This window comes from Branchiostoma floridae, chromosome 1 (genome assembly GCF_000003815.2).
Source record: "Branchiostoma floridae strain S238N-H82 chromosome 1, Bfl_VNyyK, whole genome shotgun sequence".
NCBI lineage: Eukaryota > Metazoa > Chordata > Leptocardii > Amphioxiformes > Branchiostomatidae > Branchiostoma > Branchiostoma floridae.
In genome coordinates this window covers 6,761,448-6,777,911 of record NC_049979.1, presented here as the reverse complement: position 1 = coordinate 6,777,911, position 16,464 = coordinate 6,761,448, and the positions used below count along the sequence as shown (strand labels likewise).

The 16,464-nt window shown below is 41.9% G+C and overlaps 3 protein-coding genes across 4 annotated transcripts; 1 reads left to right on the top strand and 2 right to left on the bottom strand.

The window, feature by feature from the left end:
* Positions 1-345: 345 nt before the first annotated feature.
* LOC118421975 (glycine N-methyltransferase-like) lies at positions 346-6,847 on the bottom strand. 2 transcript variants are annotated; one of them, XM_035829481.1, is made up of 7 exons: positions 6,493-6,847; positions 4,171-4,298; positions 3,632-3,771; positions 2,969-3,091; positions 2,093-2,253; positions 1,556-1,606; positions 346-1,010 (listed from the first exon to the last, which is right to left on the bottom strand). In XM_035829481.1, the coding sequence occupies exons 1-7, from the start codon at positions 6,696-6,698 to the stop codon at positions 848-850; spliced, it is 972 nt and encodes a 323-aa protein (XP_035685374.1). In that variant the 5' UTR covers positions 6,699-6,847; the 3' UTR covers positions 346-847. The 2 variants fall into 2 exon arrangements, with proteins under 2 accessions (XP_035685374.1, XP_035685381.1); XM_035829488.1 differs by lacking the exon at positions 1,556-1,606.
* Positions 6,848-8,511: 1,664 nt separating this feature from the next.
* LOC118419826 lies at positions 8,512-11,347 on the bottom strand. The gene is made up of 4 exons (XM_035826442.1): positions 10,963-11,347; positions 10,137-10,346; positions 9,808-9,888; positions 8,512-9,102 (listed from the first exon to the last, which is right to left on the bottom strand). Exons 1-4 carry the CDS (start codon positions 11,302-11,304, stop codon positions 9,025-9,027), a joined length of 711 nt encoding a protein of 236 aa, XP_035682335.1. The 5' UTR covers positions 11,305-11,347; the 3' UTR covers positions 8,512-9,024.
* A 152-nt stretch (positions 11,348-11,499) lies between these two features.
* LOC118419820 (uncharacterized oxidoreductase YccK-like) lies at positions 11,500-16,201 on the top strand. The gene is made up of 8 exons (XM_035826428.1): positions 11,500-11,664; positions 12,350-12,412; positions 12,650-12,829; positions 13,194-13,352; positions 14,004-14,182; positions 14,619-14,670; positions 14,795-14,956; positions 15,391-16,201. The coding sequence occupies exons 1-8, from the start codon at positions 11,551-11,553 to the stop codon at positions 15,484-15,486; spliced, it is 1,005 nt and encodes a 334-aa protein (XP_035682321.1). The 5' UTR covers positions 11,500-11,550; the 3' UTR covers positions 15,487-16,201.
* Positions 16,202-16,464: the final 263 nt, after the last annotated feature.

Below are 16,464 nucleotides of genomic sequence, written 5' to 3'. Positions count from 1 at the left end.
AAGGGTCAAAAGTGCTAGGCAGTCGGTATCGGCCCTCGTCTCGGGAAGGTTGGTGGGCTCTGATGTAGATAGCCTCTTTCACTCCCGTGAGAAAGTAATCCTGTTCGGAATCAAGTATCTTCACCTTGTCGAAATCCACAGAGTGTCCTGGAGATTCTATATGGATGTGTTGCGACACCTCTGATGTTTTAACTGAGCTGGGTCGTCTATGCTCTAGAAACCTGGTTCTGAGAGCGCAGCTAGTTTCACCTACGTAAGATTCCTGACAAGGGCCACGAATGTTTTGGCCTTGGCAAGGAATGTGGTAAACGACACCAGCTGACACACGCACAAAGAATGACAGAATAATTTGCACCTCATTTTTATTCTCCACCATAGGCTTTTCAAATGTACACAGTACATATTTCTTCTTGTGGTACACCTTAGTGTAAAACATAAAGGTTTCTATATACTTCATATCCCTGCTGCACTTTAGCCTAGTGGAAGACACTCGGTGGGCCTGGTCAGCAGAAGCAGTCTGCGTTATGATACAGCAATAGTAATATTACATTCAAAATTACTTGAAGCAGAGCCCACCTTTTCTCATAAAACAAAAATGTGCAAATAAAAGCATCTAATGGCACAACTTGTAGAATTCTTGACGACTAATATTTTGATAAAAACTAAATTTCCACAAAGATAATCTTTATACATTTTGAAAGCTGCTCAGGTAGCACACCTGGAGACTAGTAGCTATATAAAGTGGTCTTTGAAAGAAATACTACATGTACCTTCATTGGCATTGCTTCGGGAAATTCTGATAGAATAATGCAAAGCTAGAATCCGCTTGTGTCACAATGAGTTTACACTATAACTTCTGCACCACATGGATGTAGTAGCCTGGGTCCTTGACTTGGTCTATGGGCTTGAAGTCCCCGTACACTGTGTGCTTGCAGTTGCCATCGAAGGCCTCTGTCAGCTGCTTGTTGAACGTTTCCAGACGGTGGGGGTGGTACGACAGGCGGAACTTGCTGCAAGGCAAAAACATGGCTGTTTATCTTATTCTACACATCCCAATACTACTGACATTTTGCTAATAAAGCACAATACATATCCATCAAATAACTGATATCACTTTATTGTGTACAGTCAAGGACAAACCTTTTACATCCTACATACAGTTTGCCATCAAACCATAACATCTATTTGCAAGCACATTTGAGTGGCTGAGTGATTGAGTGAGCAAGTGTGAGTGATTTAGAGAGTGGCTGAGTGATTGATAGTGAGTGTGTGATTGATAGTGAGTGTGTGAGTGAGTGAGTGAGTGAGTGAGTGAGTGAGTGAGTGAGTGATGCACACATGGATAATCAGCATCTTGCAACCATCAGTCAGGAACTTTGTTCTGAAATATCCCACTTCATATGCAACAGATTACCATTATATATTCTATAGTATTTGAATCTACAAAAAAACTTTTTCTTGCAGGTTAGTAAAAACACTTACAAAAGTAAAGTGCTTCTACTACTACAGGCTCTTGGAAAGTGGAGGAAACAACTCAGTAACATCTGCCCCAAACCTGAACCTGTCCTGGAGATTGCGGATTGCTTGGTCCTCCTTTGCCTGTTGACTGTAAACAAAGAAAAGCAAGAAAAGGCAGAGAAAACAGTGATGAAAACAGGAGGGAAGCAACTTAGAAAAGAATAGCAATAGATACATGTTGTGGCTACTGTACACACATCCCAGTGACTGAATACAGAAAGCTAGATAGACAGAGAAATCTCACAGGGCTAGAGGTAATCATAAGGCTTTTGTTTTTGCTTTCTTCTTCATATGCTAGCCAATTAATCATTTTACATGATTGGGTCTGAAGTAACTTCTATGGTGATGTACCTGTACCGAGGTGCTGCTGTCACATCCATACTGGCCAAGGCTCTCAACCTGCACTGAGGATTGCCTTCTGTACATTGTATCTTGAAGTTATCTATGCAGAGGTTTCTTACCTGTACTGAGTTAGTGCAAGGTGTCTCACATGTACTGAGGAGTCCTGTGAACGAACCTGTACAGAATTTACCCATCAGTTCTGAGAATCTTCGCCTCTGCAGAGATATCTCACCTGTAGTGTGGTTCACTTTCCTCCCCCTCGATGCGCAGCTTCTTGATGGGCGCGTCATCTTCAGAGTATTCGCTGATATCGATGGTGTAATCCAGAGTTATCATCTTGCAGGTCCCGTCAACCCACAGTACGGAGGTCTTGATCTCCTTGACCCTCTTACCCTGTATATGAACCAATTGTGATAGACGTTAGAACAGGTCTGTTATCCTTTAGTTTGAACCAGCAGAATGTATGAAAACTTTGGATTTTCCTGTCTAATAACCACAGTCAAGCTTATAAAGACTTATCAAGAAAATGGTCACAGTAGACAGTTGGCCACAAGACTTCTTTATGTCACCTTGCCTCACCTAGTCCCACATTGTGTCAATGTGAAAGATAATCAAAGGTAATAACAAAAAAGCTAGCTAGACTGCAAGGTGGTCACTGGCATGGATTTGAACTTAGCTCACTATTTCTACACAGCATTTGGTCAGCTGTAAAGCAATTAATCAATGTGTGTGTGTGTGAACACATTGGAGGTCAGTTGGGAAAGTTTTCACAACTGCCTCCTCTGTAGCGTAAGTCTAATGGCCACTCAAAAGTACTGACTGTATTCTCAAAAGGCTGTATTCCTGCAACGTGTGTATTGCACATATCTGGATCAAAAACACTTTCGGGTAGCATTAGGATTCCTGACGTTGAGCTCAAGAAGGATTGCTTACCACTAAAACAAAGAAGAGAAGCATTCTCTACTCACTGGATCAATGGACATGCACCATAAGCTTCTTTGCTATATTTTTGTCTAACCCTACCCTCATGACCTCAATGAAAAACAGCCAGGATGCCAATTTGTGTTTTTCATGAATGAAATATAGACAGAGGCTGACAGAAACAAACCTTGTAGTACAGTGAGTTGGCCTGTGGAACTCTGCCGTTCTCTATGATGTAGTCATAGTTACGATGATCCACCATCAGGACCCCTCCTGGCTTCACCATCCCAGCAAAGTTCTTCAGGGCAGTCTGCAGGGATGGTGTAATGAATGGGTGTAATCAAGATTGCTTAAAAGACACTTTGTATGTTCAGCCCAAGACGTTTAGCTATTTCAATAACTAATTTCTACATGAGTATGCCAAAAAGCAGTTACTCAAGCAACTGGATATGATCTTCATGTCTACCTTAATCCCCCAACAACTTGGAGGTCAAGAGACCAGGTTGGTAGGTAGGTATATATCTATTATTGTAAATGCATTTAAGTTCGCAGGAATTTAATTTTGCGGTAGTGGAAAAAGGAATGTTTGTGGTGGTTTTAAGTTTGTGGTAGCACCATGCAATGTAGTCTCTTACTGCCATGAAAAAGCATTTGTGATGGTTTTAAGTTCCCAGTGATTTGGCAACGTGAAAACCGTGAACATAAAACCACTGTAAAAATGTATGCATTTACAGTACTGTAGATACCAGTACTACCAACATGATATCTACACCTTAGCTCACATATGCAGAATGGAGCAGCATTCATTCACAGCTAGCTGGCATCCAATGGGGATGAAGAAGGAACCAACCCTGATATTGTGTTGGTCCCCGTCAAAGTCCGGCAGATGTGCAAATGAGTTGCCCAGACACAGGACGGCATCAAACCCTTCTGCAGGGGCAACGTCCTCCAGGTCCTCCTTCAGGGTCAGCCAGTTCCCCTCCTCAATCACTAGGAATATTCAGAACAGGTGCATGTGAGTAAATTCTAGCCCAAACCCTAAAAATGCTTCATATCAGAATTCGATATTCCTCTCCTTTTATCAAAGACAAAATATGCTTTTCAAAACTCAAAATTCAATGCATAGTCATGTGTGGAAAAATTTCATTCTAAAGAAACATTGGCTCAGGAATCAGGACTCCAAAGTTGAGCAAAGAAAGTAAAGCTAACTTTAAGTTCATGCAAGGATGCTATATAACATCCTTGGTTCAACAGATATAGATCTCCTTCCAGTATTGTCTTGGACAAAGTACATACATTGTTATTCACTTTAAGTTTACCCTACCATTGAGAGGCGTAAGAATATCCAATATAAGTTAAGACTGCCGACAAGAAGGAGTCCTTACTTACCCCACTTGTCAAAGGCATCCTCCTTGCGCCGGTTCCAGCGTTCCTTTAAGGCATACTTCAGCATCTTGTCACTGGCATCACTGCTGGTCACCTGGAAGCCTTCCTCCAGCAACATGATGGAATCTATGCTGTAGAAAGACCGACAATGTCTTTTATCATCATCATCACATCATCATCTACTGACTCTGCATCTACAGCAATGAAAACAACCAGTGAATCAGTCTTTCTTTAAGCATTTATGGTCATAGAGAATGTTTGAGATATTCATGACTGAATATATAATTGAACTGGAGGATATTTGGATTCCATCTACAGGCATTTCCTGTTCACAGAGATGTGAATTTGATTCCTATTAAACTTCGACAAGAAGAGATTCAACAGTAGGTTGTTGTAGCCTGGTTTGTATGCACCCATACTGAGGGACTTGTAGAAGATTGGGAAGAAATTGTACTTGGTGTGTGTCACAAGGATCTAGGGAGAAAGAACTGTCATGCAAACCCAAAAATAGATTTTACACTGTGTGTGTTTGTATTGTTGGTATGATTGTTTTTTTAAAACCATTCATGAATGCAAATGATGTTATTTTCATTGTTCTCCTTCCACGCATAGTGGCATACTTGTGGAAGGAGAATACTGAAAATAAGATCATTAAATTACAACTTCAAGGACCATACCTATCCAAAAATTTCCAACAACTGTTTTCTCAAAATTTCTGCAAGACCAAATGGCTCTAATATTTCCCACCATATTCTGTCATTATCATTTAGTGTTTGTTTACATGTAAGTACAGATGTAAATTTGCAATGGTAGGCAGTTATAAATGCTGAAGTGAATGAAACACCCAACCATATGCATGTTACAATGGATGTATGAGCTTTGAAAGCTACTGTACCTATTTAACTGCCATGTATGCCATGTGACTATGTATCAGTGCCCTACAGGACTGAAGACAGCCTTGGTGAGAACAGGTTAGAACTGCCTGGATCTGGATCCCACCCTGGCCTGGGTCAACACCCTCCAGGCTGGTTTCAGCAAGGAGGTATACATAACAGTGCTTGGTTTCAGCATGTTCAGTTGTGAACTTTGACATCAAACACCCTATTTTCCATTGTTACTTTTAACTTATTAATCTAATCCTCCCAGATTCAGGGATTTTAGACCTGGTGCTAACGTTACGGTTATCCCTCACAGTGCTAGGCAAGGACTGCTTTGAAGCAGACGCATGCAGTGGATACCAAGGTCAATGTAAATACACAGGGGACAATGTAAACACATGAAGGTTTTATCATCCTACGGACTACATCCCTATATAACCTCCTTGTTGTTACCAATGGATTGATTTTTTAAAAATCTACTTCAAATCACCACAAAACAATGCTCTTTGTGAGCCACTTAAATGTTTTTGGTTACATTGACTGGATAGTAATGGCAGATTACTGTAACATTACATATCTCTTGAAAAGTTTTAGGTTATGCCAGTGGGGGAAGCAATTAGACCCATTCTTTCACGCATTTGACAATTTACATCTTGACTTTCATGTGACTCTATCACATGTGGCATGAGGGTCATGTGTACTTGCCATGACTTCTGCCATTACCAAATTCTATAGATGCCTGCTTCAGCCCACTGTACATACCAAACATATGTGTACTCTGATCACATGGCATTTGTTTTGCTTGTTTAAACTTTAACCCCCAAGGGTTAGGCAATCCTATGTGACCTGACCAACCACAGTCGCGTCTTCTGGCCACGCCCACCTCCCGTGAAACCTGATCCACCACAACAAAAACAAGTTGTCCATGCGGGCCAGAATGAACTGGTCAGAACCGGCTCACAGAGCGGGAGCCTCTGATTTAGCTGGGGTGTTTACTATGATGTGGCTTAATACTGAACAAAACTGCTGAGGAAGAATAAAACAGAAGTTTTGACTCAGCATTTTCTTGACTAAAACCGTGATTGTTATTTTTTTTTCGAAAATTTTTCCTCGCTGTGTTTCAAACAACTCTCTCCTCTTGAATATTGCGACATGCCCAACCAGATGAAGGTCTTCGTCAAAGGACGTTCATGTAACGGATTATGTTTTCGCCAAGCCGAATAACCAAGTAAAGTTATGCTGTAACGTTATTCTAAACCAGCTGCCTGTGTAACCGTTCATTTAATCCATATAATAAACTACGATTTTCTAAATATGATCATTGACTGCAAGCATTAATAAAGGGTTTCGAGCAGTATCGGATCCGAGGAGCAAAAAGCATAACCGTTATTTCATAATTTGTGTTCCTGCATCATCATGTCACTGAAAGCAGAGGTGAAACACCTACCCTGTACCGCAGGCTACATCTAAGATATGGTGACATCCGTGATCTCTGAGGGTTTTACAGATCCACTGGCGGTAGGTGTCGGTTCGGCTGGACACGCTCCCGATGTACAGCTGCCACACGCGGGCCGCCTTCCCGTCGGCGTACTGATCGGGCAGACCCGAAGCCCCCACGCCGAGGGAGCGGGTACGGTAAACGCTGTCTACCATCGCGGATATGGGCTCGATTTATTGAACAACTTGACTCAGAAATAGAAACGGCTACTTCGCGTGTATCCAGCTAGCTGTACTGAACCGATCTGAGCTTTGCACGCAGTCTTTCGGAGCCCCGGGATGTCCGGGACGTGTCAACAAATATACTTGACCCCTGACCTACTGGTACATTCCATATCAGTGAAGGGGTGGTGTACTAACTACGCGTTTGTAAAAGACGGACACAAATCAAAAATGTATATACGAGTTACCAATACCACTTTTAAGCAATATAAAAACATTCCATTTAAGGTTAATCCTTTGATATGTTTTATGTTTGAACTATTTTCTGTCTAAACTTCTTATTTTGGGATTCCCTTAAAGGTTTGGTATGACCATGACGTCATAGAATCAATATTTTACCCACCCTCTCTCTGAAAATGTCCCAATCATGCTGATGAAGCGGTCTACTTAGTATTCGACCTCTAGTTCTATCGTCCTCTAATTCTTTCGCGCTTGCTAGCTTTCCGAGATCTAACATAATAGAGATCAAACAGGTAGGTCAGAAATACATACAACTTGATTTATAATACGCAGAAAAATACAAGCAACAACAACATCTGGTTCAAAAAATGAGACATACCGGTAAGCCCATGACTCTTCATGCATTTTACATGGTAGAAAAATATTCAATCAACTCAAGGATCAACTGCACATATAAAAGTTAATCCATGCAATACAGTGTAAATTTTATGAGGGAGAATAAACCATTACCAGTACTAACGTTACATCATAATACATGTTACTGCTACTACTACAACCTTTGTAGCTGTAAAACATGTACAACCAGCTATAGCATTTCTATCTATCCAAGGAGGTTAAAAAAGGTCTTTTTTAACCTCCTTGATCTATCCAATGGACAACATCATAGGTTAGCTTCAGGTGATTAATAAGTTATTTACTGTCCCAAACAATGAACATTGATCCCATTTGCCTCTGTCAAAACACAGAAATGCAAAGACCTGACCAACCTAAAAGTAAAAGCTGTCTTTCTATTGGCTGAGCTGAAACTTTGATGGACAGTGGTAGATGTATCAGCAAATTCTGTAAGTACATAGTACTATGAGCAGCAAATAGCATGATCCAGGGAATACAATATGCCAAATAGCAGTTACTCAAGCAATGTATATATCACATGGATAAGGTAAATTTCTGTGAGAAATTACAATCAAATGCAAGTTTATGCAACTTAAATGTTAAGTTTGCATACATAATAAATTCCATAGAACATTTATACATTTGTGTAAGGCACAGTTCACTTGCATTTTCACAAAGAATGGGCTAGCTTAATACTTATCACACACATACCTGGTGAATTAAAATGGTTTTGTTACTGCTGGTATATTGTTTTTTTTACCTTACATGATTGTGCTTCCTTGGTTATGTTTAACACATTGCAGCATTGGTGTCAGTTGTAATCATGTTCCTTTCACGGCTAATGTAACAAGTAATGAGTCTACTGACCAAGTTGGCATTTAAATGCAGTTTAACTTTGTGTCAGCTGTCATACTTCAGTTTGATTCCCTTCCCTTTGATGCTATATACATAAGTTTGACTGATATATCAGAAGTGTTAACTTATTACATAGTACAGTACCAGCTTCTGATATCAGGTGTCTTACAGTATGTTTGTTATCTGTGCAATAACAATTATCACTGTACATGGTCCCCAAAAATAACCATCCAATAGCTTCTCTTACCAGTCAGTTCCCTTCTTCGAGTATCAATAATACAAATTTACAAGAACAGCTACCATACGAACAGGGCAAGCTGACTATAGATTCTGTTCTCATTTGTTACAACCCCTGATAAGTACACATCACACACACTCTTACAGACAGCTCCTATATTAAAGGCCACTTTAAAAATGGGCAACTTCCCTGCCATATCACATATCAAACAGTCTGTCTCTTTTTTGGGGCAAGAAGGCTTTGCATAAACTAGTCCCCATAATGTATTCCTATATATATGAACACTTCTATACTGACTTACATATAGACATTTAGTTCAATTTCTGATTGGAAGGGTTACTCAGCAGCATTTCTAGATTAAGTATACAATAGACATTACTTGGTTGACTCAGCTTGTTTCTTCTGCAGGTCAATCCTTTTCTTTCACATAGTATTCATTTGTTACAACGTCGACATACAAAGCTAGTTCTGTGTAGTCAGAGTTTATATATCATTTTACATTTTCCATGGAACAAAGGTCACTGTTCTGTACTATTTTTCACAGAAAACTGGTAACTAATGACGTCTGGTAATAAATGAAGGATCAAACAAAACTCAAGACAAGGATGGATGAAGAACATCTTGCACTCCATTGTAGACTTTCACCAAAAAGTCCAGTTTAGGGTAGGAATGCTGTGGAGAATAAAGAACACAAAATTAGAACATAGAAGAGCACAGGTCCCTGATCTAGTTCAATTCCCAAGGTCACAAATTTCTACACAGAAGGAGACACAGTGGTGACTCAAATTAACATTGCTAGGAGTACACTGGTACATCAGCCCTTAGGCCTAGAAAAAAAATTCTGTTTCCTGTTTCCCTACTAGTACCTACCCTAGAAAAACCTGCCAACCCTAGACTTTTTTTGGGTGGGCAGTGAGTCACATAGCTTCCAGCTTCAATTTTTATTCAGCCTGCTTCCTATTGAAGTAAAAACACTGCCTGTCCTATCTAATGAAGGATAATGTATCTACTATGCACAAAATTAATGTTTGACATTAGAAGACTGAAACAGGAAACACAACATTTTTTTCCTAGGCCTTACGCATTACCGTAGTGTAGTCAATTCAAGATATACAGCTCTGTACTGTCACACTGAAAACTCAGAATAGAAAAAGGCAACAGCACTAAGTAACGCTGCTATTCATGCATGGGTCTGCATGAGTTTGTTTTTTTAAATAAGCATGTGAATTCGTGTATATCACTATATGTGTATCTGCATGTGTTGGAATGGTGATCATGTACTAAACACTTTCTTTACCATTTTGTCCTGACAACTCTTGAGAGTCATCAAACTAGACAACATATCCAAAGGTCCCCACCCAAGGAGGTTCACCTCACCTTAAACACAGGTATGACCCTCCTGAGATTGCCACTGCTGGGATCTTTGATGAGCAAAACCAGGTAGAACACTACAGAATGCTGCAAGGGAGATACATGTATTACGGAAAGTAACTGGCAAATGAGGAGCACAAATCTGTAGCTATGTCTAAAATGTGTTATTCCTGGGCACATTAACATCACAGAGTGTCTAGGTATTACTCTTACAAGTAAAAGGAATACTCTCAATTTGAAGGAGATGCTAATAACTTAAATAAGACTACAATGACTTAAACAATGTCGATATGTATCATACGCCAAGATTAAGATGACTGACAGGTAATGCTCACCATAGTCACCACTTCATTTATGACCACATCTTGTATCTCCACCATGTCATAGTAGTGGGACTGCTGTCTGCCTGTGGTGTAGGTTGTGGTGAGTTGTACTCCTATAGATGACACCGCCTGTATGGACTCCGATCGAACGTGCACAAAGTTGAGGTAGTACAGAAGAAGGCAGGGCTGCAGGCCTCCTAACACGTATAGAACCCACTGCAACTGTCAGAAAACAGCAACAAGAAATTCACTACAACTGAGCAACTAGTGACTGACGGACAGTCTTAATCAAGCTGTGAAATACCCAACTATATCTTGTCTTGTCTGTCCTTTTAAGTTTAGTGTCCAAACATGGCATGTTACACAAGGTGGTCTGACTGTTAAGTTTGACCCTCTCACACCGGGAATCACTGCTACTCTTTTCAATAAGTGCGTTAGGTTGTTTTACATGCTTGAGGTGTGGCTCCCATCTAACAAGGGACCTTAATCTAACAACCTATCCGAGGTACATCCCTAACCAAAGCTACATACTCATTTTCACCTAAGTGAAGATTAAGGACATTCATGCGAAGTGCCTTTCCCCCGGGCACAACATCATGTCATGTCAGGGGATTCAAACCCAATTCCTCCGGGTTCTGGGCCAAACACCTATTATGCTATTATCCTTGTGACTGGATTCAACACTGTACGGATGTCCGGTATTGCTATTTCATATTTGAAACCCTCTTTGGCTACCCTGATATTTGGCACACTTTGCTTTTTAATAGCGTGTCAGCGTGACCTATCAACCCATCCTATGAATCGATACCCCCCCCCCCCCCCCCCCCCATTATCTCACCTTGGTTTGCATACAGCTCACTGTGTACCACAGCAAACATGCATTTAAAAGTAACACAGTGAAGACGGTAGTCCAGATTCTTCTCCTGCCATACTCAAGGCTAAATTCAGCGTACGAGTCTTTGGGTTGCACAGTTTTGGAGAGAAAGCCAGCACCATCCCCCTGACAGGAACATGTCTTCTGTTTTAGGTCTTCTTCATGTCGAAGTCGTCTTGTCTGGGATCTCGTTCGAATTCCTCCGTTTTTGTCACGTTTTATGGCGGCATTTGGGGCTGTAGTCTCACACATACACATATTGGCGCAATGTAGTCCCATAAATACTTCCGTGCGGTGCAATGCCATGAAGTATTTTGAAGAAAGTTTGGCATAACCGATCAGTCAGTCAGAAAAGTCCGCCATGTTTTCCGCTCAGGCACCTAAACGGTGCAACTACGCCACCTGGCAGGTAATGTATGAAGTACAGTATCTCAGTTGAAAGGTCATCAGAGTTCCAGTTCGACTGGGACTTGGGAACACAGTACTTCCGGTATAGCACCGCTGCACTCAGTGCAGGACAGTTTCGAAGCCTGAACCGGAGTTGGGCTTATCATGGAACGTCGTCAGCTCTCCAACACTGACCTCCAGGTATCTTCGGTCTGTCTCGGGACCTGGCAGTTCAACGCCGGGAAGGCCGACGAAACATGGCCTGCTCAAGACGAACAGGTATCACTTCACGTGCACCACCGTTGTTAGACTTGGGAAATGTCCGTCGATGTTTGGTACAATATTCTACTCAAAATAATCATGATGGGGCCTGTGTGACGGGTGTTATGATGCGCTATAACATGTTACCTTGCGTTATGGTCAGACAATGCAATAAATTCTTCGACAAGTCACAAAGAAGTTTGCTTTACTGACGGTCAGTCTGTCTCTCATAGAATGCCACTGGACGCCCCAAACATTATAAGCTGACTATCAGGCCGGCGCAGCCAGTCTCGATTCCTGCGTACATCCGGTTCACTTGAAGCCAGTGGTTGATCTAGAATCGTAAATGGTAACGTTACAGTAACTACATATGCATGGAAGGAGTTTTACCGGCGGAAAAGAATTTTACCGGGAAATCAGCATTCCCGGGACACGCCCACCTGGCCATCATTTGCCGTGCATGTCGGGTTTTGACACCTGTTACCATACTTTAAAATGTTGACCAGAAACGGCCAGAGCAACGATCTTGTGCCTGTCACCTGACCAACGGTTAAGTAAATATTGATAAAGTTCCCGACAAGGTCGCCACATCTTTGTTTTGAACCATTGAGTGAACTCTAACTCTTGCCTGTGACCATGTCACTTGCGTACCGCTGATGAGCTGGCCTTGATAACGTCTTGTTTCTGCCTCTTACTTTTGCAGGTCTCCAGGGACATTGTGAATAAAGCCTTCGAACTTGGAGTCAACTTTTTCGATTCCGCTGAGGTAAGACCGAATAGCCATTCCCATATCCAGGTGTCCAGATCAAAACGACTCTTTTCACGTCGACACTATCAAAAAAAGTCACGAGTCCGTAAGAATATTGATTGGATGTTGGTGGTGTGTTATTTTTAGACTGTGCGTGCATGAATAAGAATGTGTATTCTTTCACCGCTTCAAAACATGAGAAGCCCTAGCCGCTGAATAAGCTAAGTTCCAATGGCCATTTTTACATGATCAAAGGCTTATGGTCGACACGGGTCGGAAAGAGTACTGGGGAAGGCACTAGAAGGGCGGAGACGTGACGCCATCATCGCCACCAAGTTTGGGGGAGGTCACAAGAGGTACACCGCAGTGGAAGTGGAGAACTCCCTACAGGAAAGTCTGCAAGCCTTGCAGACGGACTATGTCGATCTCTATCAGGTGCACAACGTGGTTAACTACCCTACAGTGTAATTTTACGTTTGATAACGTTACATGCTTTACAGGAAGCATATGACTCTCACTCAGTGTAAAGGCTTCTCCGCAAGTGTTATGATCAGGAAAATGTACTGACTGTGCAATGTAATAGTTACAAATACCTTCCTACTTCTGTGTTTCTGGCAGCTTTAAACTTTCAAACTTTATTGTACAATCAACATTGTGGTCCCTATCGGGGCTGACTTGCATGGAGTTTTACATAACTCAATTTCTACCTCGCATAACATTGCAAAGAATTTTTACTTTGACATGCTCACAAAACATGTTTTCTACTGGTCCATGTCCTGACATGCTATTGTTTCCCCAGGTCCACTGGGCCGTGATGATGGCGGATGTGGCTGACGTTGTTGGCGAGCTGAAACGTCAGCAGGCAAAAGGACGGATACGCCACTATGGCGTCTGCAACTTCGGCGGGAAGCAACTGGCGGAGTTCTGTGAGGCTGGCGGTACATGTGCCACTAATCAGGTAAATAATCCTGAAGATTGCATCACTGTAAATTGTTTATCAGTAATATTACACCAAAGAAATTTGCATGAAAGTTAGTTCAACCGAGTTAGTAGAATGACAATTAACTAACAATACTAGACTCACTTGAATTTGGAATTTTCGACCGAGTCGGTCAGCCCTCTTCAGCTATCTGACCCAATTGCTCTGGACACGTGACTTTTATGAGGGACGGTAGTGATGTCGACTTCCAACCACCTTTGACCCATTGTTGACGTCACGCGTACATGAAGTCATGTTTAGATTCCCCATGGAAAACATTTGTTTATTTTTTTTGTATGAACCTTTGTTTATTCGAATATTCATGAATGTTCAAATCGGCCTGCAGGCCGCTTTTCATTGAGGTCATGGGGCAAGAGACAAGGGTCAGACAAAGTCTATAACAGAGATACAGTTTACGGTTTACATATGATATTCTTTGCTTCCTTGAACCAGATTCCGTACAACCTGCTGTGGCGGGCTGTAGAGTACGAGGTGCTGCCGACGTGACGTTATGAGGGACGGGGGCAATATCGACGTTCTAACAACCTTTGACGAATTGTTGACGTCACACGTGACGTTAGGTTTACATTCCCCATGACAAGCATATATCTCTTTGTTTCCTTGAACCAGATCCCGTACAACCTGCTGTGGCGGGCTGTAGAGTACGAGGTGCTGCCGGCGTGTGTAGAACGGAACGTGTCCGTGCTGAGCTACTCCCCCCTCCAGCAGGGCCTGCTGACCGGCCGCTTCCACACGCCGGCCGACGTGCCTGAGGGCCGCAGGAGAACCAGGCACTTCAGCTGCCAAAGGTGGAAACACCAACGATATACAGTAGAATGTTTAAAGTTTAAACTTGAAAGTTTTATGATGTGCAGAAAATTTAAAAAAAAAAATATTTCAGGAACCGAATTTACAGGAGTCAATGCTCCAGTGAAGTCCCGCACCATGGTAGCAGAGCGCCAGAGGCAAAAAAGCCGCAGTGAAGTGGCGATATATACGTACTTGCAGGCCTGGAAAGAGCATGTCATGTCATGATCTTCGTTCGGAGATGATACGTAAAGCGCTGATTTTATAACTTGTCTCAGACTGGCACGCCAAATTTCCAAGTCTTCCACAAGGTTTAGAACTATACAATGTTGTTTAGTAGAATGTGGCTTTTCGGTTGTTTCAGCAAGTATTTAGAAATACTGTATTTATTCTGAATTATATGTAATTAGTGTTCTTTATTTGCCCGGCTGTTTCTAGTACTTCTCTCTCAAAGCACGGGCAGGGCGGAGAAGAGGCGGCCACTTTTCAGGTCAGTTTATAAACAACAAACTTCATCACAATTTTCAAAATCTGTCGCGAGTACCTCTCTTGATCAGAATATCTCAAATATTCTTGAAAAAAAAATTGAAGTATTTTCAACGTTCCATCTTTAGGCAATATCGTCCCTCCGTGACGCATGCGCAAAGGAGGACATCCCCATGTCGTCTGCGGCGTTGTCATGGATACTGGGCCGGCAGGGCCTTGCGTCTGTGATCGTGGGTTGCCGCACCCCTCAACAGCTGGAGGACAACTGCAAACTTGCTAAGCTGTCTCAGGTGAGTGGTCCTTCTACACTATATCCAACAATAAGAGAATGGTTGCGTGCCTTTCAAATAATACATTTGCATTATTATGTCTTTATTTTACATCTCTACGCATCTACTCTAAATTGCTGCGTAGAAATATGCATAACACTACCTATAATATCTATTATTTGATCTTATATTTACACCACTTATTTTTTATTATTTGATCTTATATTTAGAATATTAGTATATTCTTGGAGGAAAAATGAATGGGGTATGATTCTATAAATATTTGCCCCATTGACCTTGTCTTCGTTCTGTTACGTCCGCCGTGTGACGTCCGCCATGTGAGGTTCTAGATTTAATCATGCGGCTAACACATGATCTGCGTTTCTTCTGACCAAGTTCTGACTGAGCACCTCAACCGAATCAGAAACATCATTGATCCTTTTTTTTCCACTCAGGAGTTTGATAAGAAGCTGACGGACGCTACTGAAGAACTGAAGGAGAAGTTTGGGCCCAACCCCGACATGTGGGCTAAGGTGTCCAGATACAACTAGTGTACATATGTAATCCTCATACAACATGTATTAGCACCAGTCTCCAAAACCTGAAGTACAGAACTAGATAGTACATACATTAAAGACAAACTCATAACAATAATAACACAAGGCGTGTACTTGTATTGAATATTAAGTCAACAATGGAAACTGTTCTGTCTGAGTAAAACAATCATTGCAGCGAGACAATCATCAGCGAGCCCAAGAAGCATAACTTTATAGTTTTCAAAAAGTCTGAGCAGCAGGGTCTGCATCGGATCGAGGCGAGGCCCAGCGTAATGCTACAGGGGCACAAGGAAAATTCAGAACGGCTGGATCGGTTTCGTTCACCCATACTGACTGCGTCTCCTAGTCTCCAAGCAGACCCTACGATGCCTTGGAGATAGTATCAAAGCTGTCCAAGGAGTATAGCTGGCACCGGGTGCCCGTTTGACTCCCATTAGCCGGCTATACTCCTTGGCCAGCTTTGATACTATCTCTAAGGCACCGTAGGGTCTGCTTGGAGACTATGCGTCTCCTGGAACGGCCTTAGCTTGTTAAATCGCCTGGATTCCGAGGTTCAGACCGTGCAGTTCTTGTTCCGTTTTGCTCGTATCACAACGAATGGAATTGTACTATAACTTCTCATGGTACTTTTTTTTTGGTAGACCTGGTTGGACCTTTAATGACTGTTGAGTAGTGTGAAGTACAATAAAGGACATCGGGCTTCCATGTAGGCACTACAGCTTTTTTTTCGCACACACATAGTGAGTAACAATATGGGCGCACACACAACCAATTGGTGGTGTTTTGATACAATGTGATGGTATAGCTACTCTTATCACATACTTCCTCTCTCAATGCGGAAGTGTTGACCCTATGTGTCCCTCATTCTAAACGTTCCTGTTTCTCCAAGCAAAACAACAACCTGGCGTCATTAACCCCTGCCAACAGTCATAACAAAAATGGAATAAATATCTGTACTTTGGACCTACATCT

Bases quoted from the DNA above. Each gene is read 5' to 3' on its own strand.
- LOC118421975 (XM_035829481.1), bottom strand. From the start codon at position 6,698: ATGGTAGACAGCGTTTACCGTACCCGCTCCCTCGGCGTGGGGGCTTCG. The intron at 3,772-4,170 runs GTAAGTAAGGAC...GAATATTCCTAG, and splicing joins GGATGCCTTTGACAAGTGGG to TGATTGAGGAGGGGAACTGG. The intron at 1,607-2,092 runs GTGAGATATCTC...CTTTGTTTACAG, and splicing joins GAAAGTGAACCACACTACAG to TCAACAGGCAAAGGAGGACC.
- LOC118419826 (XM_035826442.1), bottom strand. From the start codon at position 11,304: ATGGCATTGCACCGCACGGAAGTATTTATGGGACTACATTGCGCCAAT. The intron at 9,889-10,136 runs GTGAGCATTACC...TCTCCCTTGCAG, and splicing joins TAAATGAAGTGGTGACTATG to CATTCTGTAGTGTTCTACCT. The intron at 9,103-9,807 runs GTGAGGTGAACC...TATTCTCCACAG, and splicing joins GGGTCATACCTGTGTTTAAG to CATTCCTACCCTAAACTGGA.
- LOC118419820 (XM_035826428.1), top strand. From the start codon at position 11,551: ATGGAACGTCGTCAGCTCTCCAACACTGACCTCCAGGTATCTTCGGTC. The intron at 11,665-12,349 runs GTATCACTTCAC...TTACTTTTGCAG, and splicing joins GGCCTGCTCAAGACGAACAG to GTCTCCAGGGACATTGTGAA. The intron at 14,671-14,794 runs GTCAGTTTATAA...TTCCATCTTTAG, and splicing joins AAGAGGCGGCCACTTTTCAG to GCAATATCGTCCCTCCGTGA.